A 25,832-nucleotide genomic window follows, 5' to 3' on the forward strand; every position below is an offset into this window, starting at 1 on the left:
ACATTGCCCCCCTAAATTCGCATTACCGTAATGTGTCGAGGAGCCCGGTTCCAGTTATTGTCAAGGGCTTTTCTCATGAATTGAATACACTAATTTTTAAAGAATGAAAGAAAAAAAGAAAAAAATATTTTTTAAAAGACTAAATTAAATATTAAATTAAATTAAAACATAAAATTAAAGAGTTATTAACACATCATTTATATATATATATATATATATTACATGTTTACAATGAAGTCTATGGTTTGGGTTCCTATGAGAGTTAATGGAAATTATCTATAGTGTGGTTCCCCAAATGTAATTAACACATCACTATGCAATCTTCAAAAACACACACGTCGTGTGTGTGGAATTACACACACACACACACACACACACACACACTATCATCCCTCTTGCAACAACAGTCTTCACCAAGAGACTTTATCCATCCTTCTATCCATCATCTATCTCTTTTCCTCCTCTTCTCTCTCACACATACACAGCTCACACGCGCATGTGTCTATTTGACTAGCGCGCCTCAGTTATCAGACTGCACTGATCTGGGTCGGGGGGGAGAGAAAAGAGGAGAGAAAAGGAGAGGAAACGAGAGAAGAGAGAGAGGATAAGGGAGAAAGAGGAGAGGAGAAGGGTGGGAGGGCTTTTCTTTTTTTCTTTTTCCCTCTATCCTCAGGATACTCCAGCAGGACAGGCGAGTTTCTGTGACTCTGAGCACCAGTGCAGAAGACATCAGACCCGTTTATTTCTGCTCTTCTTCACCTCTCCTCCTTTCTTTCTTCAGAGTGGAAGTCCTGAGCGCTGGCTGAGGTAAGTGCGTGTGATTGCGTGTTTGTGTGTCTGTGATTACATGTCAGGGACTCAACTGGTAGAGCCATGGTGCCAGCAACGCCAAAGTCATGGGTTCGATTTCCAGTGAAAACACAAAGTGATAATGAAAATCTTGAATGCAAGTTGCTTTAGATGAAAGTATTAATGTTTAGTATTTTGGAGAACCATTTTCTTCAATCTCTATTTATATCATTTTGTTACATGAGATGGCGATCATCCTCTGTGTGTGTCTCTTACTCATGTCTCTTTGACCACGAAATAGCCCATAAGTACAGCAGTGAGATAGTGTGTGGTTTTGGGATGGGGGTTCAGTTTCATGGAAATCCAGAACAGGGGGCAAAAAAGAAACTCCTCACAACGCAGATGAAAGTTACAATGAATCAAAATATCAGAAAAGAATAAGTTTTGGAATGTTTTTCCAATTTTTATTTCTGGTTTAAAAATATATATAGAAAAAATTATTTATTAAAGCATTATATGTCATATTTGTAGTGTGTGTGTGTGTGTGTGTGTGTGTGTGTGTGTGTGTGTGTGTGTGTGTGTGTGTGTGTGTGTTACACAATTGTAATACATATTTAATATAGATATTAGATATATAAAAATATATAAGTATATAAGATAATAAATATACAACTTTTGTTTATGAACATATATATTGTACATAGGCATTATTTTGCTGTGGTAGTGTTGTAACTGCATGACCATAACTAAACGTCTCTGAACTGAATTCAGCTCAATTCAATTTTGAGAGACAGAGACTGAAAGGAAAGAGAGACAAAGCAATTAGTGTTACTTTTGACTAGTTAAAGTCAGCCATTAGATCTTGTGTTCATGATTATAATATATTACTCTTCCCTAATCTTTCACTAAACCCTCTTTCTCCCCATCTGAGCACATCTCTGTCTATTTACCCCCCTACGGCCCACATCTTTGCATGAGTTCTCAGTTTTCATTCAAGTTTGGAGTCCTTTTCTGTCTTTCCTTCTCTCTTTTCTACCTCTCCCCCTTCTTTTCTCTCTCGCTTTATATCTGGCTCCCCTGGGAGCAGTCAGGACCCCTGCAAAGAGCATGTGTCACATGACACCCCAGCCACCAACGCCATCAACAAGCTCTCTAACAGATCCAGAGCGAGAGAGAGAGTGTGTGTACAGTAATACGAGCTCGCAGAACACAGTAAACACAGAGATTGAGAGATAAAAGAGAGAAATAAAACTAGTGTGAGGTTTAATGAACAGACAGACTTAGTGCTATAGAGACATGGGGAATCAAAAGAGAGAGAAAAAAATCATAAAGAAATGTAGCATATTTTAGGACAAATCATGTTTTTGCATTACGCCATTATTTTTTATGATAATAAATTTTCCCCCCTCAATTCCCCTATTATCATTACCGTAATGTGTCCAGGCATCCCACTCCCATTATTTTTTTATGGCAGTTCCATACAGTATTTTAGTTTTACATTTACATTTTTTAATTCATATAAAATTAAATAGCCTACAGCAAACACTATGGTGTATAAATACATTTTATTAAAATAATATAAATGTTTGAATCATTTTAAAATATTAAAAATATATAATAAAATGTAAATAATATAAATAATTTTGCATTACATTAATGATAAGTTTGGCAGAAAATAGCAGAAAATAGCATGAAAACAATTTTACAATGCACTTTTTTTTTTCTCATTGTCAAATATTTATTTTGAGTTTGGGATGAAATATAACTCAAACATGTTCTCGACTTGTCATCAGATTCACCTGGAGGTTTTATGACCACCCATCCAACACTTTTTCGTTTCCTCTTTCTCTGTATTTTATGTGCACGTGTCAAATTGGTCTTCCATTTTTCTTCTACACTTCCTTCTATCCCTTCCTCCTCCTGCCTTTCTCTCTCACCTCCTACGCCCTTGTTCTGATTCACTCATCTTCACTCTCCCTTTACTTCTTTTTTTTCTTCCGTTCCTCTCTTTCTCACCTTCACTGTCTTTTTTTCACCTTTCTTAATCCCTCCCTTCATCTTCCTGGACATTTTCCCGCTCCAATCTCGCCCTCTCTCCTCTCTTCACACTTTCCTTGCATCCTTCTTTCCCACCCCCTCCATCCTTCTCTCCCACCCCCTCCATCCTTCTCTCCCACCCCCTCCATCCTTCTCTTCTACCCCCTCCCTCCATCCTTCTCTTCTGTTTCTAATGAGGGCCTGTTCAGCAGTCATAATCAGAGCAGAGGTTGGGTGATGAGAGAGCGCGTCGCGTCTCATGCGCGTTCACTCCACCGCCTGTCATCTGATCTACGGGGCAACGTTTCCCCAGCGACAACCATGCGTGTTGTTATGGGGACACTTTTCAGCACGATGGCTTTGATCGCTGCCTCTCTCTCCCCGGGGACGTGAACTCACATCACTAGGCCCATCAGCTGCAGATAAACACAGATTGAACATCTGAGAGTTTCAAACTTCCTCAACTCTCCCCCACAGACGCCGCTCGGCGGTGTTCAGATTACCTCCAGGTGCTGTTTTGGTCGGTTTTTGTTCTTTTTGTCGATGGGTTTTTATAGTACCAAAGCAGCCTGCTGTTCGTACATAATGAGAAGAGTTGAATTCTATTTCCGTAGTAAACCAATTTGATGTCGCTTGTTAAAAATAGAGACATAAATTCAAGTGAGTGTTTGCCAGGCATCGCTGAAGTGCCGTTCTCGTCTCGCAGCGCAAGGTTTCTGTGTGGAGTGTCAAAGCAGAGAGCAGCGAGTGTTAGCAGATAGCAAATTTTCTTTGCTCATATAAATAATTCTCTCTGAATAAAGCCAAATGTTTTCTGCTATCAATGAATCATCAGCTGGGATGAGGCTAACTTTCTCTCCCTCATCCTCTCTCGCGTTTTTCCTCTTGCGTTTTCCCTCTCTCTCTCTCTCTCTCTCTCTCTCTCTCTCTCTCTCTCTCTCTCTCTCTCTCTCTCTCTCTCTCTCTCTCTCATCTTGCCCTCACAACAGATGGAGTGTGAGAATAAACTGATTGACTGATAGCTCAGTTCTTCGCTTGTCAGCCATAATGAATAACCTTTGTGCTGAACACCAGTGAGTTTGTCAGCACATTGAGAGATAAATAACAGCACTGTCATCTAGCACATCAGCCCCGAGTGCAGATCTACCCGAGAATGTGAGTTTCAGCCGTCAGAGCTGGATTTTGACAGGTTTCAGAAGATTTTAATCTTAATTTTAATTTGAAGTCGGCAGTTTATCTCCAACTTTTACATCAAGGACAAGGCAGATGTTTTAAGTATGATGGATTTACTTTTTTGAAATGAGATAAAGTCAAAATTCTGCTGAATTATCAGCTCCTTTGAAACTTCCAGATGTCCTCATTTGTCTCAGAGCTTTCATAAGCCAAGACATGGGACGTTTGTAATCTAAATAGATGGACTGACTGACAAGATATGCTAAATCGATTTTTCTCTGCAGTCTGTATAGGCGATGCGTAGGCTACTATCCCCATTACATATGCAAATAGCAGTGTGTCAAATTAGCAGAAGTGTATAGGCGAAGATTGTGGAGATTGTGAAGTGTGTAACCAGTGGCCACTGCTGAAAGGACGTCAGTGAAACAAAAATGGCAGATAATTGTCAGTAAGATGGCTTTTTTTAAGTGCTAAACCAAAACACATTGACATTTTAAGGCTATTCCCCCAGTGACAAGCTGTTGTACCCCTAAAGGTATCATTTGTACAAACAGTGTTGTTAGTATGCCATAGGTCAAAGGTCAGACAGGTCAAAGGTACAACATGGTGAATGTTGAAGTGTATACAAGAAGTCAAACTTCTTAATCAAATTTATTATTATGCGAATTCAGATGTTCCTTTCATAGTGTCTTTATGAAGGGAGAACTGAGCACAGTAGTTCTATAAAATTAATTAATTAATTCTATAAATTAATACTTACTCAATGTGCTTTAAGTTGTCAATGAAAATCTTTCGCCACCAAAAGTCTTGCTGGTTAAGTCTTGCACCCTTGTGGTTTTTAGTGAAATATTCAAAAACTGGTGGATAAAATGCATTTAAAAGCTCTTACCGCTTGTTTAAAAATGTCATTCTTTGTTTTCCAGACAAGTGAGTGGCTGTTTGTGTTGGACAAGGATGGCTCTCTTCTGGTTTCTCTGCCTGGCCATGGCCGTCTTTTCTGGTCCCGGCACCATCAGTGCACTGGCACCTGAAAATGAAGTGACATTACACCCCACAACATGGCTGAGTGAGAACAGGGTCACACCAGTACATCTGCCCAAAGGACGCGCTCGTAGGTAAAATACACCTTGGGGTTCTGGTGGGAGATAAAGGGAAAGTACACTAAAATTGGTCAAGTGAACATATCAGAAAGGAAAGGAATGAAAGAGAAACACTGATTGTGTATGTTTTGAAGCTTTAACTCAAGTAGAGAAGAATTGGTAGAGTGGAAGAGTTTAAACCAACATTGTAGTCCTCCAGAGATTGCTAATACTGCATAATCACTTAGCAGGGAATCGACTCATCTGAAAATCACTGTAAACTGATATCTGTCCTTTAGAGCAGGGGGTTTCAAAGACCCAGGAGGTTGCAATGGGGTTGAAAATATATACAATATTAACTTAAATAAATATTTCCTGATATTTGTCACAGTCATGTTTAGTTATCACTGTCTTGTTTAGTTTTAAAGCGCTATTCAGACGGTAATTGATGGTTTCTCATGGGGTCGTAATGTATTTTCAACATTTACAGGGGCTAGTCTGTGATTTTATTGCTGTCCGAATCCAGAATGTCAGTGTTTTTCTCCCACCACCCCCGTAAAAATAATGTTCTGCCATCATTTGCCGTCCGAATTCACATCACTGAGTTTACAAGAAGAGATCAATTAAAAATGTACTGTTTAAATCCTTTTTGACCACTGCCAAGCACAGTACGATAACTGTTGTGCTTCGCTGTAATTTGGATGCATTTTAAAAATCTAGCCTATACACTTTTATTACATTTACTATTACTATCGTAACTTATTTCTGCTAATTTTCCACATTTTTAAAATGACATGCATAATTTTGAGGTAAAATACAAGACATAAAACCATTTTAACTACAGCACGTCTATATTCCTATTTTCAAACAGATTTAAATGAGTAAATAATAAATCTTCTGTAATAAATAATCGTAACCTTACGTTGTTCATGTGTAGTATTCTCTTCGTGACCATTACAAATATTAGAATTATTCATTCATCCAGCGTCAAGCATCATCTTTGAATGATCAACACAGCCAATCCGTGACAATATTATTATTATTATTAAATATTACACATATTTATAATATTCCCATTTTTCACAGTATACATTTTTAGGATCAGTGTTGTTATTTTTTAACTAAAACTGTTAAACATTTTTGGTAATTGAAATAAAAGTGATCCCCTATATGTTTAATTATCGTTAATAGTCTTAAAATCATGCCACAGATTTCTCAGTTTCCTCTCCATCAAACCCAATAGCTAAACCCAAACCCAGCAGCTAAAACTAAACTAAAACTGCAGCTTTCTTTTTCCATTAGCAACACTAGCCAGTGAGAATCACAGTGAGAACTGCTCCCTCACCCGTAACAGAGGTGGTGTCAGGCTTCAGACTGAGCGCGAGAAAGAGAGAGAAGAACAGAGTGCGTTTCAATGCACAGCCGTAGGGCAGGAGCTGCTGATCATAAATCAAATTAATTAATCTATTAAAAGATTGTAACTGTGCCTTCCACACAAAACTCTCACAAAAAAATTGCATTAAAAGGGTAAGGGATGGACATACCTAAAGTGTACCTGCCAGTAATCCCTCAAACTAAATTGATGACCCTTTATTTCCGTCAAGGTCAAAGTTAAACTTGATTACCAGAAGAATTAAATCAATATTATGATAATGTGCTATGCTGGTGAGCCAGTGGCATGCAAATAAGAGATCCAAATTGCATTAAACAAACGCTGAGTCTTAAATCTAATGTCTGACTATTTCCATAGAAAAAAAATATAATGAGCAGTTGAAGATGCAAACACCATTGACTGAAGGCAGCCACACAAGCTTGTTTTCAAGGTCAGAGGAAGTGGCGGTTGCCAAATGGCTGGTGTTACCAGAATGCACAGAGGGAGGTTCACCAGAATCTGCCCAGTGTGATGTTAATCATGGAGGGGGAGTGAATGTGTTTCCTGCTTGAGCAAAGCGCTCTACAGTGATGGTGCACCTGGCATCAGTTGTGATCTGTAAACATTAGGGTTTGTGGAGATGCATATCTAAACGGTGGTGATGGATCGATAGAAGCTTATCAGAGATCAGTCATTCTGAAGTCATTGCTTTTGTTTCTCCTCACCTTCATTAGCAGATCAACCTGTGCAAACAACAGCAGTCAAACAGTCCCCAAGGAAGCTCTGCGGCATGTTATTTCATTTATTTAAAGGCATCATGTCATACACTTTTTAGTAGGGATGCACCAATACCACATTTACTTTAGTCTACTTTCCGATACAAGTACTGATATCTGTATTTTCATTGCATTTACATTTTTTTTTTTTTATATTGGGCAAACCAAAAAAATATCAAGTCAAAATACCAAGTCAAATTAGTTGGCTTAGCCAAAATATATTTCCTTCAGTTATTTTCATGCTTTATTATGCCTGTTAAAATGTATTGTTGGAGCTACTGTTACTTTTACTGTTCTTATTATTGCTCTATCATCTTTTATTTAATAGCACTGTGAATATTTAGAGCTGCTCCAGCAGGGCTCAACCATTCAAGAGCAGTGAGTGATTTTCTCTGTCGTTTGTTGTTAGAGTAACATTGAGGACAAAGACAGCAGTGAGATTATTAGGCTGCTGTCACTTTAAGAGCTGCACGTATCCAGCATACTGTTAAATGTGTTTCCTTTTCAACTGTTTATGTTCAAGACATAACTGACTATGTTTCACAAAGATACTTGCATATGGGCATTTTAACATAATTTTGTGTGATTTTGTCCGCTTACAGCAGCTAAATATTTAATTTGTTTAACATTTACATTTGTTAAACTATTAATTTGATACATTTACTTCATAGACATCCTTCATTTTAATGAGTACAAGCGAAGGGTCGGCTCTATACCAATACTGGTATCCCTACTTTTTGGCATAATTTTTTTTCTTTTTTTTCTGAGGTCCGTTTAAGTAATGTTTAATTTTGTTCCCCTCCAAAACAGTCATGATTTAGTTTTAAATAACAACTTTTTTCCCCCTTATTAAAAATGAAAATTTTATCATAATTTACTCACCCTCATGTCATTCTAAACCTGTATGCATTTTTCTTCTGCAAAATAGAAAAGAAGGTTTTTTGAAGAATGTTGGTAACCAAACAGACCATCGGCATTTCCACTGTATGGAGAGAAAAAAAAACATTCTCAAAACAGACATTTAAAAATATGTCCTTTTATATTGCCTTGAAGAAAAAAAAAGTCATACCGGTTTTGAACAACATGAGGGTGAGTATATGATAACAATTTTAATTGTTGTGTGAATTTTTTGGGTCTCTTTAATGTAAACACTTTCTTTATTTAAGAATCACCCTTATACTCACAAGTGGGTTTGCTGGCACGTACAATATAGATGCCAAATGTTCACGATACAAAGGCATGTTGCTCAAACTATAAAGATCAGACTGAATAATCAGGGACTTTGTTAAAATAAACTTCATCTACTCATTTCTAATGTTGAGATCCTTCTGAATAATACACAGAGGCAATAGTGTTGGGTGGACCATTGCTAAATTTGGTGTTTAGAAATAATAATAAGACTGAGCAGATCAAGAGTTCTGAAAACTGAATAGGGGTTTACTAATAAATATGGGCAGTCATGTTAAAGTATGGGTTTCTAATGTCAGAATCAAAAATCCAATGATTTTGAAACAAGCAGCTTAATTTCATTTAGGGGTCTTTTATGGAAGCCTGTTTCTGCTTCAGAGTAAAAAATAAAACGGTATTTTTTAGATACATTTTCAAATAAGAAATTCAGCCTAATTGTAAGATATAAGTCACAACTGTGAGAATTATAATTATAATTGTAAGAGTCATAATTGTGAGATAATACGTCAGTTATGTTAAAAGTTTTTTAGTTTGAAAATGAGTGAATACAATAGAGTAGATTAGATTATTTGATGAGACACGATTAGGCTGGTACAACTTGTTGAAAAAGGATATTGTTTGACCAAATAATTTATGATAATGGTTCATTCATAGAAAATAAAATTAGATTTTTGGAGAGGTCGTATGGACAATTAGGCCAAACCATATCATATGTGCTGTTTCTAATACAGATAGGCCTATGTATCTGTGTTTCAGACTGTATTTCACACTAAAGAAGAAAGCTGATTTGCTGTCTGTTACTGTGAGCCCCTGTGCAGTGCCCATCGAATGGAGCTTGGCTGTTCGGACCTTGAAGGATAAACCACCTAAAAAAGCACACTGTGAGTTTGTGTGTGTGTATGCTTATTCATGGACTTGTGTCTGCTTGAAGGTATATTTGTGCATGCATGCAAACACGTACTTGTGTGTTTGGGGAGTACTGGCATAGGCCTAACCAGGGCTAACAGACAACTCAGGGATTTTGTATCCAAAGGGTGGACAGGTTACATCCCTTCAGAGGCTCTAATGAAGAAGCGAAGCAGTCGCTTGAGGCTCACTGATTTAATTAGTAGGTGTAAAACTGCTGTTGTGTTGCTTTAGGGCCTCTGTGGACAGAAGATTCTCCTCTTATCCATCTCCAAATCTCCAGGCTGTTTCCTGATAGAAAGTAAAACATTTTCAAACAGAAACAAAGAGACAACATATGCAAGCACAGTCTGGATGGATAAACATTAACATCTGTTTCTAATTTTAATGGTACTTTCCAATACTTATTTGTCCACAGAAGTAATAGAATAGTGATACAGGTTTAGAATAACATGAGGGTAAGTCGATGACCACAGAAATGTTATTTTCAGGTTAAATTTTTTTATGTTAATTATAAATATCCTGATTTTCATTGTTAATTTACATTTGTGCATGTTAGATGTTCATTTATACAACTTTAAATGTAAAAATATATTTGTATATGTAAAATTAACATTAACCAAGATAAATAAATACATAATGCATTAACTTATGGTAACGAATTAAACATTAAGGTAAAGTGTAAAATTATAAAATAATTTAAGAAATATTTACTATCCATTCATAATGCTAGACAGACAACTGAATACTAAATCCTAGCTAAACAAACTATTTTGTTGCAAAATACATTTTACAATTACCAGTATCTTAATTTATATTTGGAAGACACATCTGCATCATGTTTTAACAGTACCAGAATAATCCTGATACGTTTCTGCACTCTTCTTTCATAATCATGCACATGTACTGAAATGAAGGGGTAGTCTGGCAGGCAAAGCAGCATTATAAAGTCATAAAGTGACATATAAATCATTTAGACTGTGAACTCAGGGGTCCCCATCTACACCTTTAAATTATTCACTTTGATTACCAAATGTTCCCTCTAAAAGTGTGCCGACAAAAGTAATGATGGTTTGCATGAAAAACAGTCTTATGCGTGCATGCGGCCCAATGTTTTTTAGCTTTCTTTTGATTAGAGCTTTTGAATATGCTTGATCTTGATCTGAAATGCTTCGTTTTTTCAGGGGGCTCGAAGAAGAGCATGCCTGAGGTTTGGTGGAGAGGTTCTGGAAGAGAGGTTAGGATTTACACCTACACCGGCAATGCTGTAGACACCTACACCGGCCCTGCCTACGCTCCAGCGTCCATCTACATCCTGCGGCTGAAATCAAACGATCAGGACACGCAGGTGTCGGCATACCTCCACGAAGGTCCTGGTCCTTCAGGGGCTTTCCCGGAGCTGCCTTCAGATCCTAGAGTGCAAACTCTGGGGGTGGGCATGACCAGTGTCACCTTAAACTGGGCTCCGAGCTCATCCATAGTTGTTAAAGATGGTCACCTGCCACATCACGAATATTGCGTGTTAGTCAACCACAAACATAACTACCGAAGTCTTTGCGCTGCCCGTGAGGGAATCCGAAAGGAGATACAGAGTGTGCAGAAGAGACAGAGAAGAGACAAACAAAGCATGGAGGTTGTGTGGGCACCGCTTAAAGACTGGTGGTGGCGGCACCCGGATAACCTTGAGGATCGTGAATCATCGACAACTGACAAGTTTGAGGACCCTGGATGTGTGTGCAGGGATGTCGAAAGTGTGTGCACGGTTTCGGACCTGCTTCCGGAGACACAGTACTATTTTGACGTGTTTGTAGTGGACAGGGTTAACGGCACAAGTGCGGCATACACCGGCACTTTCGCCCGCACACACGAGGAGGCTCGTCCAGCTGTCATGTCCTTACGGGAAAGCCAGGTCAAATGGGTCACCCTGAGCGAGGACGCAAGCAATCTACAGGGGGAACAGTTCCGATTTAAACCTCGTGGGTGGCAACAAAATGGCCTCCTTACCTTGCACACCTGTAACGGCACAAGTAAAGTCAAGGTCACCGTCTCTAGTAAAGGACGGACTTTGACGTCTCAGGAGGTGGGACACCAGCTGGCCCAGATATGGTTAAATGGTGCCCCGTCATACCTCATCCAGCTCCAGGCCTTGGCTCCAGGTTCCTCATCGTCAATTCCTAAAGGCAATTTCGGGAAGTCCAAATTCTGTCTCAAAATTCAGGCATCATCGGCGTACCATCGCCGAGCTATGCCGGTTTTTCCCTCCACACTGCAGATTAAGTCTTTCAACAAGTTGCGGACCTGCAACTCAGTCACTCTCGCCTGGATGGGGACTGAAGAACGGAGTCTATATTGCGTTTATCGGAGGCAGATCCCACTTGACAACAAACACAACTTGACGGATCGCTGCATCGACCCGGAGTCCCGTCCAGCCAATGAGAGAGTCCTCTGTAAGTATTTCCAAGAGTTAAACCCACGTCGGGCGGTCACTACAGCGGTGATCGGTGAACTGGAATCAGGGCTGTTATATGTGTTTGACGTTTATCTTATGAGACGCTGGGGGCTTCCAATTAAGTACCACAGCAAGACTGTGAGAACCAGGAGTGAATGTTAAGTGAGCATCTCAGAATCTTGCTCTCGGTGGAGAAGGACTCAATGGAGAGACAATATGCCACAGGGAAGCCAATGTAAGGCCAGAGAAGGAACTGTTGGGGGCCTAGATCTGGTGCAGCTGAGGTCCAACGTGACCACTGAAAGACAAACACATTTATATGCCAACACAGACACAAATACAAAGAGAGGTGAGACCAAGCTCACACCAGCAAAAACTAATTTACTGTACCATGTTCCCGTATTAATGTTTGTGTTGTTGCTGTCCGTGGTGCCGTCTCTGTTGTTAATTATACAGTATTGAGTGTCTGAATAACAGAAACTCTCTCGTCTCTTACACAAAAGAGGACCGTGCCAAAATATGCAAGAGAAACAGCCGGAGGGCTTTGAGCACCAGTGCTAACCAGAGCTGTATCAGATCTCTCAATCTGCCACCAGTATCAGAGAAAGACACCAAGTATGGGAGCGGCGAGAGAGAGCGAAAGGAGCTGTGTGAAGTCAGTGTGTTGATTATGCTCTGCTAAAGCATGCAGCAGGGAAAACGAGTTAGCAGTTCGCTTCATTGTCTGTGATGTGATTGTTGTGCTGCGCTTCTGCGCACTAATAAAAACACAATTACCAACCAGACATGAAAATGATCTGTGGATGTGTCACACTTTGACATTCTTCAAGGGCAATGGCTGTTCATATTCCTGAATATAAAATTAACTGGATCGAGGTTATACACATGAAAGCAATTCAATGAGATGTTAGTGGTAAAAAGGCGTTCACCAGTCTGTGACGATACGAAAGTCTTACAATCAATAATATTGATTATATAAACAATCAACATACATTGTGAGCTCTTATTAAGTCTTTAAACTATTTACAAAGAACTTAGTTTGGAAGCGCTCCAGTGGCTCCCTCTGCTGTCCAAATTAGGAAAAAAACACTGAACAGCTGCTGGATGTCCCAAAAGAGAGGTGGGGATTTTGATTCAGTGATTAGAATCTTTTGAGTCGATTCACAAAGAGATTTGTTCAGTGGCCATTTCTACAGTCTGGATCGTTACGTCAGTAGTTGGCAACAAGTCTTTTTAATGGCATGCATCAGTACTTTAATAATTCTTCTTCAGCTTTTCTGTCTTTGCTGCGAATGAGACTGACAATAAGTGGAGACAACATCATTTATGGTCTATTCAACCAATTCAGCAAAAATAAAACAATTTAATTATCAAAAAAAAATTGTAATATAGGCAATTGTGGTTTTATTGTTCAATTGTTTACCCAACAGCTACACCAAACAAATTTAAGTATAATATAATGATGATAGAATCACTAAAAGTATTCTAGTTTAAGGTTTTAAACGAACATACAAAACCACTGCAAGAGAAATTTGGACTCAAAACTGTATAGTAAATGAGATACAGCCACATGAATGTAGTACTGTTACAATGTCAAAGATGAAAAGAAAAACACAGTATTATTCAAATAATTACCTTTATTTTTTCAATTGCCATTCTCATTAATGTTAGAGGTAAACATTTAAGGGGAATCTTAGATACAGCAGTGCTACACCTGCCTGTCACCTCCACATGCACAATCACACACACTCCCATCCAGCACTGTCATCACCAGATTCAGAGCAGATAAACCATTATTTCCACGTGCGAAACATGTCCCCTTGCATCCATATTTAAAAGACCAGCGTGGTCTGTTGATTTAGGTGACATGGCTCTTGAAATCTTCCCACTCTAATCAGAAGCAATGAAACTCAAGACAGTCAATGTCTACTGGAACTCTAGAAATCTCTCGAATAAAGAAACTCTAGAAGTCAAATATGGCTACAACTTCTTCAACTCTGGATTGTCCTTGCCGAGCTGAGCGAAGAATATTTTAATCTGTCTTAGAGGCGGAGGCGTTAGGCTGGGGTATGAAGAGATGTCTTTCTGTGACATCCCTTCGGTATGGCTGTAGAGGAATCCATCTCTCTGATCATCAAACATTATAATGGCCTGTACACTCATAATACATGCTTTGAGCTTGGTTACTCTCCAGATAGACGAAAAAAGTCGATTAAAAGCAATACTCACTCACTGAGATCAACACGTTAATCAAATCTGAGAAATGCAAATGTTCAGTTAGAGTCAGTACGATTTCAATAAATGCTGTTACAGTGAAGCTGCCACATAAACATTACAAACCTGTAAGAGCCACATTCAATATCTGCCAGTAAAACGGAACGTCAAAATGCGCTTTACCAGTCAGTGTTAAATATTTAAGGATTTCCTGGCACCAAAGAAACCAAATGGCCATTTAAAAAACTAAATTAAAGACTTTCCCTATAATAATCCTGTGAAATCCCCCCCCCCACCCCCCCAAAAAAAAAAAGAAAAGAAAAAAAAAGATTATTACAGTACACGTTTGAACAAACCCTGAAACCTCTGCGGTCTTTGTGTGCGTTTCTGTTTTCTATATATAATAATGAATACACACCGTCCTGTCCATCGCTTTCCAAGCTCCGTATGGCTCACAGGACTGAAGGTGCTGTCACATTTACCATTGCTCTGCGGGTGAATTCTATTCATTGCGATAGAAATCCGTACAATTGTGAGTTTCACGTGAGGGTGGAAAATTTCCCGATGCAGATTTAGCTCATGTTCAAGCTGGTCACACAAATTCACCAAGCAAACCAGCAGAAAACTGCTAGTTTGAAACTGAGTGACTTCTGTGTGAGCTGTGTTTCGTACATGCCTGCATTATGCAAATATGACCCCACTTTAAGGCTAATTTCCTCAACAACAAAATGTTTTAAAAAGAAAACTTAAATCTTTCCTCTTTCCGCCCATCATTATGTAGGCTGTACTATTTTACTGTCCCGCTCTCGTATTGCAGATATACTTCCAGAATTTCAGTGCATCTCTGAAAAACGGGGTCATTGAGGTTCTACACTGAAGCTCTGCTCAGTTTGAATGCTATTGAAAATTCCATGATCACAGAAACACGATAAAAAGGCTTATAACCTTGGAATCTTCATAAGAATTCTTACACGCCTATTTTCTATGATTGTGGATAAAGTTGTTGGAATTGCATCACGTTGGAACATCCGTCTAGGATATGGACAGTATAATCTTCCATAGCAGGTTCCAAAATCCAATAGTCTTGAACAATCCGGTGTGGGCAACATTCAGGAAATTTAAACACCCAGCTTGTATGAACCTGCATAGAAACTCCATGTAGGCCTCATAGACCCGTCTTTAGGGAAAACCAAAAGTTGTTACTCCATACAGTACAGCATGTACAGTACATCTACAGATGTAATGGATAGAAAGTTTCCTGTATTTGGCAGCCATATGAAGCTGAATAGTCCAATATACAAAAATAGGGTTTTAGAAAATTTCAAACAACAACATGAATAACAATACTATTGATAATAACAACTGTGGTCATAAATATAGTCCACGCCCAAATGGCGTGTCATACAAAAGTCCAGCAGACGTATAAAGCATCTGTCAGTACTGAAGAAAAGTTGTGTCAGTGCTGAGGTGTGTTTGGTTCAAGACGGTGAGGGAGATTGTGTGTGTGTGTGTGTGTGTACATGTGTTTTGTGTTAAAGCCCTGGTCTGCTACTGCGTGCCGTCGTACCGCCTCTGTTGTGGGAACGTGCTGGAACAGACACTGGGAGTGGTGATAGAGAGAGACACTACATTAGGGTTATATTACTACATTCACTACATGATAAAGATTAATAGCCTAAAATCAATTTAGTATAAGCATAAATAGCATAAGATAATTATCAGTATAAAGATCATCCAATCATGTCAGTATTTATTATATATCCAAGATGAGTAACTAAATACAAACTCAGGGTCTGTAAGGAATATTTCCTGTGAGATCTGTGTAAGGTTTAGTAAGTTATATCTAAAGAAAAAGTTTAGACTTTTAGCACTCAGACGCTTGAGTCTGAGCATGGTACTTAAGGATTAATCATTGGTAATAAATAATACATTGATAAATCAGAATATTAAATGACTTCCTTTTTACATTTCACTCTTTCATCATTATTCTTAAAGTAAAAAATTATGTAATATTCATAAATATAAAGTACTAAGAAAGTGCAAATTTGAGGTGCTACTTACTACTCACTAATCTTACTACTGTGCTTGCTAGGCTGCTTTCATATCCTATTATATTTTCCATTCTGTTCCGTTTTATGCAATTAATTCAGCTCAAACAAACTTCATTCCAGCCTTTGGTGTGCTAATTTTGTTTTTATATATAACTGACAGAAAATAATTAATATTAGCAAGCTGAATTATGATTAACCTGCTGTTCAAAAGTTTGGGGTCAGTACGTTTTTCTTTTTTTTTTTATGTTTTACGCTTTCCACAAAATATTAAGCATCAACTGTTTTCAAAATTAATAATAATTATAAATGTTTCTTGAGCACCTAATAAGCATATTAGAAATAGAATGATTTCTGAAGGATCACCTGACAATGAAGACTGTAGTAATGATGCTGAAAATTCAGCTTTGCCAACACAGGAATAAACTATTTTAAAATACATTATGATAGAAAATAGTTCTTTTAAATTGTAATAATATTTCACAATATTACTGTTTTTACTGTATTTTGGTTCAAATAAATGCAGCCTTGAGGAGCATAAGAGACTTAAAAAAAATCTTACAAACTCCAAACTTTTTAACAGTAGAGTATTTGTATATTAAATCGACTGGTCTTTTCTTTCTTGTATCTATTTAACTATTTATTGCCACATTTACTGTACATTGCAAACACATTTAATTTGCAAAGAACAAAAACCTACAACATAAGTTTATCAAAAAACTTATGCACATCTAGTTCATTCTGACAAAAAAAAATTTTACTATATGAAAAAGAAAATGTTTAACTTTATTTACTTGGGGGCGGAGCTTTTCCATCTGGATCCTCCTCATGCTCAATGGGGAAGTGGCCATGGGGGTGATGGGAAAATGAGTCTATAAAGGAGGAGCTGCTGATACCCAAACTGATTCCAGTCACACCAATTCCCAGAGAATCTGCGAATCACACCCAAACACAGTCAATGGGACAGTTTATAGAACTACAGTGTTCATCTTGAGGAGCATATAAGATAAGTGTGTTTGTATGCACACACCTATGCCAACAGATGCTCTGCCAGGTCGTCCCTGACCGATGTTGTCTATTCCAGTAAATGAACGGCGATAAGGGGTGTCTGACTGCAAAGCAAGGTTTACCATGATCAATACACTCATGAAGACAAACACATGTTGAGGGTCATGATGTTTATGTATACAAATATGTGGGAGAGATTCACCCTAAAGGTGTGTGTGGTGTTGGGTCTGGAAAACACATCCAGCAAGTGCATTTTGTCTCGGGGCTGCAGACTGACACCCTCGTCGGTCACTGCACTATGCGCACGACTCGAGGAGCCTCTCTGCTTCTGCAAACACATGTGTTTACACACACACACACATATAATATATATATATATATATATATATAAATTAGGGCTGTCGATTTAACGCATTTATTTAATTAATTAGTAATAGTAAAAAAAAATAACACATTATAATTATTAATGCACCCTCCCCCAAGTGTAAATGTGATATTGATTTTATACAACAGTTAAATAATAATAAATAAAGAATAATAATAATAATTTAATGTTGTGTTATCTTTTTAGATGCAATATTGTCTGTTTTTGTTCATTTTTGCCCATGAAAATATTACCTATAATGCCAGAGCACAACTGTTGTGCGTCTCCGAAGCAACTCACAGCAGTTTTTAATTTCTGAATGAATCTGCATTTTGAGCGAATCAATCGGGTGAACCAATGATTCAATGGCCCACTCATAAAGAGAGCTATTTACTTAATTCCTGAATGAACCAGCTGTTCGAACGAATCAAATGAATGAATGACTCAATGACTTATTTAGATATTTACCGCCACCTACTGGCAGTTTCCGTTTCTTATTTAGAGTATAATTTCCATATTACTAAAAAAATCAATTAAAAGGTATAGTTCACCCAAAAATGTAAATACTGTTATCACATTTACATTCTACATTTAGAGGAATAGTTCACCCAAAAATGAAAATCCTGTCATCATTTATTCACACCCTCAAGTTGTTCCAAACCTTCTGCTGAGCACGAAAAGAATATATTTTGAAGAATATGGGTAACAGAACAGTTGATGGACCCAATTGACTTCCATAGTATAGAAAAAAATTACTAAGGCAGTCAAAGGGGACCATTAACTCCTTGGATTCCGACATTCTTCAAAATAACTTAATTTGTATTCAGCAGAAGACAGAAATACATACAGGTTTGGAACAACTTGAGGGTGAGTAAATTATGACAGAATTTTAATTCTTTGGTAAACTATTCCTTTAAATTGTTCTCTTCCCAAAAAAAAACTGACCAAAAATGTTGGTGACTTATCTTGTAAAACAACTAAACAACTGTTACTAACGTCTGGTTGCACCTGCATAAGCCGTGAGTGCTGTCCGGAGTAGGTGAGGTCTGTGTCTCCTGTGCCAATAGGAGGGAGAAGTGTGTTTCTACTGAGATGCATTGGAGGAGAGGCCAAACGATCGCTGGCGGTCGTCCTTAAACACATACAGTACAGACACACACTATTGTAAGAAACTTTTTTTTTTTCAGGAAAAAAAAGAGTACCGGATATATAACACAAATATAAGGTTATCTTACAATCTTGTGCCTCTAACCACCTCTTCCATGGAGCCAGTTGTGATGGCCTGCGTTACACTGGATGTCAATGGCATCAGAGTGCGAGGAGGTGGGTTCCGTCGCCGTGCCGACTGAGGGGGGCGAGTCAAGGAGGAGGAGCTTTGTTCCAGTGCCCGACGGGGCCGAGGTTTACTGGTGGGAATGACACTAGACCCGGGACGATGAGACACTTTCTCCTCTGAGTCTCTACAGTCAGAATGACAGAAAGAAGATTAATCAAAGAAAGTATGATTCATTTAGAGAAGCCATAGAGATACAAAAGTGTTTCCCGCACAGCTAATCTATGGAAGCGTGTTAAAAAAAGTTCTACTTTTCAGTTTGAATAAAAAGACTAAGTACTGCAAATCAATACAAAGACAATGAATAGACAGCATGTCTTTCAGTTGTCACTGGTTCAATGCAACCACTGTAGTCTGACACACAAGCAAATAGGAGCTGGTTCTTGAATTGGTAAATAAAATAAAATAAAATAAATGCTGCTCAGAAGTTGTCAGTTTGAAAAAAATCTAACTAATTGATGTTTTATTGTAGTAAGACTAAATGTTCTGCATATTGTTTTACATTTCTTTTTAGAAATTAATGCTTTTATTTGGCAAGGATGCATTAAATTTATCAAAAGTGACAGTACAAATATTTATAAAGTTGCAAAATATTTCTATTTCAAATAAAAGCTGTTCTTTTGAACTTTCTATTAAAATATATTCAAATAGGAAACATTATTTTAAATTGTAACAATATTACTGGTTTAACATATTTTTGATCAAATAAATGCAGCCTTGGTGAACATAAGAGACTTTCAAAAACATTACAAACTAAAAAAATCTTACCAACCCCAAACTTTTGAACAATAGAGTATTTCTTTTCAAATGTAAAAAACACAAAAACATATGTTTCAGAAACTTTTGAAAACATTGTTACACTTTTAGAGGTCAATCAATTCAGTGTTTTTTATTATTAAAAATGTATTTATTGTTTTATTAATCAACTTAGAACAGCTTTTGAAACTCTTGTATATTGTTAGTTTGGTATGTTTTCCTATGGGTGGCACTAGAGGCAAAATACTACATCAGCGAACTTTACTTTGGATCAATTATTGTGGATGAACAGAATTAAAGACTAAACTACAATGCTAAATATGCACAGTAAAGTTGTATTAGTTTGTGTTTATTTTCTCTGTGGTGTTCATACTGAGCTATTCGGTCCAGAGTTCCCAGGTTCCTTTGCTGCAGTGGAATGCCATGTATCATGATGAGGTCATTGAAATTGTGATGAGCAACCGCCGCCCCTACTGGAACTCGACTGGTCTGTGGGAACAGAGAAAGAGAGAGAAGCAGGAAAGAAAAAAAGTTAGGCTAGTTCAGGTTGTAATTGTATTTTCCCTTTAGTGCACAAGTATGTACAGTATATCTTAGTGTTAAAAAAAAAAAATCTGACATCCATGATCTGTACAGCATGCAATGTTGTGTAAAACAGACAAAAAGACACTGAAAAGAAACATACAGAACATAAAGAAAACAGAGTGGGAACAAGCATTATAAACACCTCCACAAGATTAAAAAATGAACACTAGGTTAAATTAAAGTCAGACATTTTATAAGGATGTTTAAACAGTGGCTAGGAATTTGGTTGTTAAAAAAACAAAGATGAGCATTGAGAATTAGGAGAAAAGAGGGGAACCGGTACAGACAGAAACACTCTCGCTCGCCCTCTCTGTTTAAGTGTTGTTATCAGGGTAAAGTTACATACAGTCGATGACTTTCTCTGCTTTTTGGATTTCCGTCTTGACTTGTGCTTTGAACCCCATGACTTTGAGCTCTTTGGAAAGAAAATGAAGGGAAATGATAGAAATAGAATGGTATAGAAAGAGAAAGGAAGAATACAGATGACAGATGGATGATTGGACAGAAAGGCAGAAACAAAGACAATGAGGAAAAGACAGAAAAAAGGGAGGTAAAAAGTTAATGAATTGCAAGCCTGAGGAAAAAAGCTGGGGGAAAAAAAACAAATGCTGACAGCAGTGAAAATCAGCATTTGTGTGTATTTTTGGGTATGTGAATGTGTAAAGACAGAGAGGACACAAAGCAGTGAAGATCTACGCTTATATCTACAGAATTCCCACAGATTTGGCTAAATTAATTTCTATGACTTTTCCAGTTATTCAAAAATTCCAGGTAAAGATTTTTTTAATAATTATTTATAGAGATTAACATTTTTAAAGCAAAACATAACTTTATGACTTTTTAAAAGTACAAAAATGTAAGATCATAAAATGCATGCATAATTAGATTTTAAAAATAGCCGAATAGTTTTGGGTGCAGTACAGCAACTTCCCATAAGTTTTTCATTTCCGTTACCCATTCACTATAGAAATTTCAAGATTTTTAAAAAAAGATTTTGAAAGGTATTTTCCAAACCTGGAAATCAGTTTTCTATGACCGTGGGAATCCTGTTATTTAAATGTATTTGGACACTATCATCAAGCAGATAACAGGGGACGGAAGGGTACAAATCAGTGAGACAGGACTTCAGATGAAATCAGTGTTTCATCCATCTGCCACAAAAGGAAAAGAATTTGCTCTAAATATATTCTACAATCTGAGAAGCGGTTAACCAACCTGAGCCTGCAAGCTGGCCGTGAGCTGCTGTGTTCTGCTCTGTGACAGTGGAGGAAGCACTGATGAGACATTGGACAGCAGCAAAAAAAAATTCTGGGTATCAGGGCACGCAGGACTGAGGGCCACGGCATTCTTCTCATCATCTGATGGACAGAGAAGTTCAAAGAGAAAATATTCTTCACCAGTACTCGACTCAATACTTGATTCTGATTGGACACGACACTTTGCTCTCAAATAGTAGAGAATAATGACGCTAAACTGTATATTTCTTGTATCACTTAAGTCTCCTCTTACATAACAGAAAGTCAATGTTTTATTAATTTATTTGGTGAGCTGTGTAGTATGAAATATAATTTACAGTATAATGTACAATCTTGCTGATCACTTTTACGAAATAAACCCCTTGGTTGATGTCCTGGTCATGCACACTACAGTACAAAAGTTTGGGGTCAGTAAAACCTTTTTTTTTTTAAAGGATGCATTAAAAGTGTAAGTAAAGACTTTTATATAGTTACAAAATATTTATATTTCAAATAAACACTGTTGTTTTTAACTTTTCCATTCATTAAAGAATCCTGAAAACAATGTATCATAGTTTCTACAAAAATATAAAGCAGCATTGCTTTTAACATTGATAATCATGAGAAATGTTTATTTATAGCACTTTATACAATATATTGCTTTAAACCAAACAGCTTTACAGTATTAAACATGAAAAAACAGTATCTGTGTTGCTTTCAATTAGAATTACACTTCATTTCTATTATAAAAAACTTGTGTTTTCTTCACACCAGTTCATTCTTTGATTTCGCTAATCTTAAGAGACTTCTTTAAAAAATAGAGTAAAAAAAACCCCACAGCAAATCACATTTAGACAAGTATTTGAAAATTAATCCTACCTGACACAAAACCCTCCCAATGCCTACGTACAAGCTCCTCCATCCAGCCAATGAGCTCACGCCACACATCATCAAACAGCAGACCAAGCACCGCCTCCCGGCGACAGCGATAGGGTGAGACGGGGGGCAGGCAGCGCCTTCGCCGTCTGTTCACATAATCGCGTTCCCATTCCTCATCCCTAGATAAACACATATTATCTGCACAAATCTCTGACAAAATATCAGATAAATTATGCTAAAATAAACTCCCATCTGTCACACACAAGCATACAAGCACACACACTCACAAGTCCCTGCAGTCGAAAGCGAGATACTCTTCTATCAGCCCCTCGGCCTCAATCACCCTGGGCATCTCGTCTCCATGGTTACTGCTGGGCGTGACATGCTGGGTCACCTCCACAGAGGGCCGACACAAAACAGCCCTCCGACCCTGCACACACAACCTGCCACACGCACACAATGCCATGAAAATGAGACTTTACAGAACACTTTCATACTTACACACATCAACAAACTGAACTCACTCATTGGCGGTTATCTCTTTGCTCTGGCCTGCCTTGGAGAGGATGGGAGTGTGAGCTGGGGTGGCGTACCACTGGAATCCTTCATCTGTGGGACACACCAGCTGCGTTCCGAGGATCCTGTCGCACACAAATGCCCCAAACAGGTTTAATAACCAGGCATAGGGGCTGCACTTTTTAGCAAAGAATGAAAAAGAACTTCGCCATGAGTATATCAGGTTGAATATTTTATATATAGTTGCTGGCTGAAGTTCACCTAACAGCCATCAGTGTCGCTAATAACAAGAGTTTCTGAAATTCTACATATAGCCCCCTTAAATGCATATCAAGAGAGCGTCAACACATATGCAAGGTTTAATTTACCTTATCCAGTTTTCTAGTTTATCATATACATTAACACACTCCCTACATTATGAACCGGTAAAGAAACTAAAGTTGCGATCGTCATTTCTTCCCTATTGAGATGTATATTCACGGTGACTTTGAGAGGTTTCTATCAAAAGCAAAGAAACAGTTAATTCCAATAATTTTTAATTATCGTAAAAATAAAAATAAAAACTATTAAAACACCAAAAAAAGACTATTGTATCAAAAAACTGCACAAGTAGATTTATTCAGCAACCACAATAGCAAAGAATATAGTCAAGATTCATGATTTGTGTCTATAGCACAAGCTGCGATGTGAACACGGACTGGCTGTATAGCACTTTCATTTGAGCAGAGTATCACAGTGGAGATCGGAAAACGAGAGAAACAGAAATCGTGGTCGCCATTAAAATACGATTAATCACGCAGCCCCAACCAGAGACTGCTAAGGCATTACTAATGTCCACAGATCTGAGTGTGTGCATGTATACGTGTGCGAACCGGAGGTGAGGGAATCGTGAAGCCCACTCTTGACACTCTTCCTGCAGGCCTTTGAGCTGAGTTTCACACTTCCTCTCATACAACTGTTCTTCAATCTCTTCAAACATCTGCTGGACCTGCCTGGAAGCGGCTTTATCAAATTCCTACCGGAAAATAGAAAAATATATGGGGGAAACAAGACATGAACTTGAGCACCCAGTTTTGAAGACGCTGTAAAGTTAAAAACAAGAATGCATCTGGTGTAGAATTCACGAATAATCACACTAATCAGTCATCATTCTACGACTCACATCGTAGCCCCACGAGAAGACAGAGCTGCGTTCTGTAGAGATGCCAGTTCCTGTGTAACTATGGATACCAGACCAAGACTGAGCTGTGTCATCTGTGGTGAGTGTCTGACATCCTGATCTGATGGATGATGCAGAGGACTCCTCAGACCTAGAAAGAGAGAAAGAGTGTCATTATTTCATAAATTCAAATGTCAGATTGAAAAGAGTGAAAATTATAGACAAGAAAGAATAAACATTATCTAACAATATACACATTGATGAAAGCCTATGACTTTAATGTATACCTGTAGACACACATTCAACCTGCCACTCACCTGCTGTATGAGGACATGTCCTCCTGTAGATCATGCAGGAGTCTGGGAGGATGCGCAGTATCATCATCTGCCTCCTCTGGAAGAGGATGCTGGTCCGGACAGCTGCGGGACAAACCACGACTACCAAAACCAGCAGAGAGACGGAGAAAAAGGATTTAGTAGATGATGACAGGCCTCTTGTCTGTCAATTTATCTATAATCTAATCTGTCTGTCGATCGATCGGATTATCTTTCTCTCTGTCCATCCATCAATCTAAGCATCAATCCAAAGATCGATCTATCTATCTATCTATCTATCTATCTATCTATCTATCTATCTATCTATCTGTCTGTCTGTCTGTCTGTCTGTCTGTCTGTCTGTCTGTCTGTCTGTCTATGGATCAATCCAAAGATCTTTCTATCTGACTTCCCATCTATCTATTAAAAGATCTAGTAGCAATCTATCCATCCAAAAATCTTTCTATACATAGATCTATGGGAAAAAATGAAGGCTTTTTAAAGTATTCCTTGAGTATTTACACACTGTAGGCTACTTAATAAATCAACCAGATATATTTAAACGCCAGTCCACAGTAAGTTAACCTAGTTAGCTGGCTATCTCTGCGACTAAGATATCAAAATGCTGTCTAAGTAAGCAGCTTGAGATCGTTTGTGTGATTTATACGCACATCTCTAGGCTGTGAGATACAGGCCGACGGCTGTATCGTGAAATCATCCTCCTGATGCTGTTACAGGCGCATCTCCTCCATCAATCCTGTGATCCGACTCCGAGCCTCCTGTGTCCGGACCCGACCGCTGCTGCTGCTCCACCGCTGCTCTCTCATTCTTCACAAACAGGAACCACACAGACCGGATCACAACTGAGCTGTGAGAAAATGTGTAGTATCCAACACTGAGCTGGGCCGAACCTGACCAATCAAACCCTTGTGTGAATGAGAGAAAAGAGTCCGAGAACATGAAACGGAAATTTGATTATTCCGCCATATCGTTGACTGATTTATTAGGAAGGGTTTATTTGAAAGAAAAGCAGTTGTATTCTTCATCCATCCATGATTATCTACTAAAAAACAATAACAAGACTGTCATGGAGACCAAGGTGCTCGAGCTCAATGTTTTATGGGAAGTGTAGTTTTCAACGTGGTTTGTGCTAACATGACATGTACACTGCTCTCTAGTGCATGGGAGTATTAGTAGGTTACTAACATGAACATGATAAAATCACTATTGCTTTTATAAAATGGTTACTACACGTGCCTGGCAAGATGAAATGAAGTACAAAAACAGCAACAATAATAAATGATTGATAACAAATAGTTATAATACTTATTCCGTCATGCAATGTAGTTCTCTAGAAATGTTTAGTAGTATGTTACAAAGCCTTCGAATGCAGCTTAGCCAATCATAATCAAGGACCAGAACTATCCATTTCATAGACATTTTAAGTCATCTTGACATCTGCCCTAGCTCTCTGTGGCATGTTCATGAGGCAACAAAAGAATAATCAAAAGGGTGACCCCTTTTTCACCTCTTTTTCATTACTGCTGTTACTTTTGACACATTTGTTTAGAAGTAACTTGGATTGAATTTTCCATGTTGCAATATAATTTAGTTGTAACACATTACAGTCAAAGGGATAATGCAAAAATTAA

General features: G+C 38.0%; 2 protein-coding genes across 6 annotated transcripts; one reads left to right on the plus strand and one right to left on the minus strand.

Moving 5' to 3' along the window:
* The first annotated feature begins 616 nt into the window (after positions 1–616).
* ndnfl (neuron-derived neurotrophic factor, like) lies at positions 617–12,558 on the plus strand. 2 transcript variants are annotated; one of them, XM_079633307.1, is made up of 4 exons: positions 617–807; positions 4,923–5,114; positions 9,171–9,295; positions 10,505–12,558. In XM_079633307.1, the coding sequence occupies exons 2-4, from the start codon at positions 4,954–4,956 to the stop codon at positions 11,929–11,931; spliced, it is 1,713 nt and encodes a 570-aa protein (XP_079489433.1). In that variant the 5' UTR covers positions 617–807; positions 4,923–4,953; the 3' UTR covers positions 11,932–12,558. The 2 variants fall into 2 exon arrangements, with proteins under 2 accessions (XP_079489433.1, XP_079489434.1); XM_079633308.1 differs by lacking the exon at positions 617–807 and adding an exon at positions 3,037–3,335 and having other exon boundaries at positions 10,505–12,552.
* An 830-nt stretch (positions 12,559–13,388) lies between these two features.
* Positions 13,389–25,310, minus strand: fam149b1 (family with sequence similarity 149 member B1). Of its 4 annotated transcripts, none has more exons than XM_079634104.1 (16): positions 24,852–25,291; positions 24,184–24,303; positions 23,870–24,017; positions 23,580–23,722; positions 22,716–22,832; positions 22,479–22,634; positions 22,192–22,370; positions 21,293–21,435; positions 20,424–20,492; positions 19,866–19,981; positions 18,639–18,863; positions 18,412–18,535; positions 17,242–17,367; positions 17,062–17,143; positions 16,826–16,963; positions 13,389–15,583 (listed from the first exon to the last, which is right to left on the minus strand). In XM_079634104.1, the coding sequence occupies exons 1-16, from the start codon at positions 24,896–24,898 to the stop codon at positions 15,516–15,518; spliced, it is 2,001 nt and encodes a 666-aa protein (XP_079490230.1). In that variant the 5' UTR covers positions 24,899–25,291; the 3' UTR covers positions 13,389–15,515. The 4 variants fall into 4 exon arrangements, with proteins under 4 accessions (XP_079490230.1, XP_079490229.1, XP_079490232.1 ...); XM_079634103.1 differs by having other exon boundaries at positions 18,400–18,535; XM_079634106.1 differs by lacking the exon at positions 20,424–20,492 and having other exon boundaries at positions 24,852–25,310.
* Positions 25,311–25,832: the final 522 nt, after the last annotated feature.

The sequence above is a fragment of the Phoxinus phoxinus genome, assembly GCF_949152265.1.
Source record: "Phoxinus phoxinus genome assembly, chromosome: 13".
NCBI classification, from domain to species: Eukaryota; Metazoa; Chordata; class Actinopteri; order Cypriniformes; family Leuciscidae; genus Phoxinus; species Phoxinus phoxinus.

Excerpts from the sequence above, each read along its gene's own strand:
- fam149b1 (XM_079634103.1), bottom strand. The coding sequence starts at position 24,898 with ATGATTTCACGATACAGCCGTCGGCCTGTATCTCACAGCCTAGAGAT. Across the intron at positions 23,723-23,869 it reads TCTTCTCGTGGGGCTACGAT|GAATTTGATAAAGCCGCTTC; the intron begins GTGAGTCGTAGA and ends ATTTTCCGGTAG. Across the intron at positions 18,864-19,865 it reads ACTCTGGACCGAATAGCTCA|AGACTCAGAGGAGAAAGTGT; the intron begins GTATGAACACCA and ends TTCTGACTGTAG.
- ndnfl (XM_079633307.1), top strand. The coding sequence starts at position 4,954 with ATGGCTCTCTTCTGGTTTCTCTGCCTGGCCATGGCCGTCTTTTCTGGT. Across the intron at positions 5,115-9,170 it reads CCCAAAGGACGCGCTCGTAG|ACTGTATTTCACACTAAAGA; the intron begins GTAAAATACACC and ends TCTGTGTTTCAG. Across the intron at positions 9,296-10,504 it reads ACCACCTAAAAAAGCACACT|GGGGCTCGAAGAAGAGCATG; the intron begins GTGAGTTTGTGT and ends TCGTTTTTTCAG.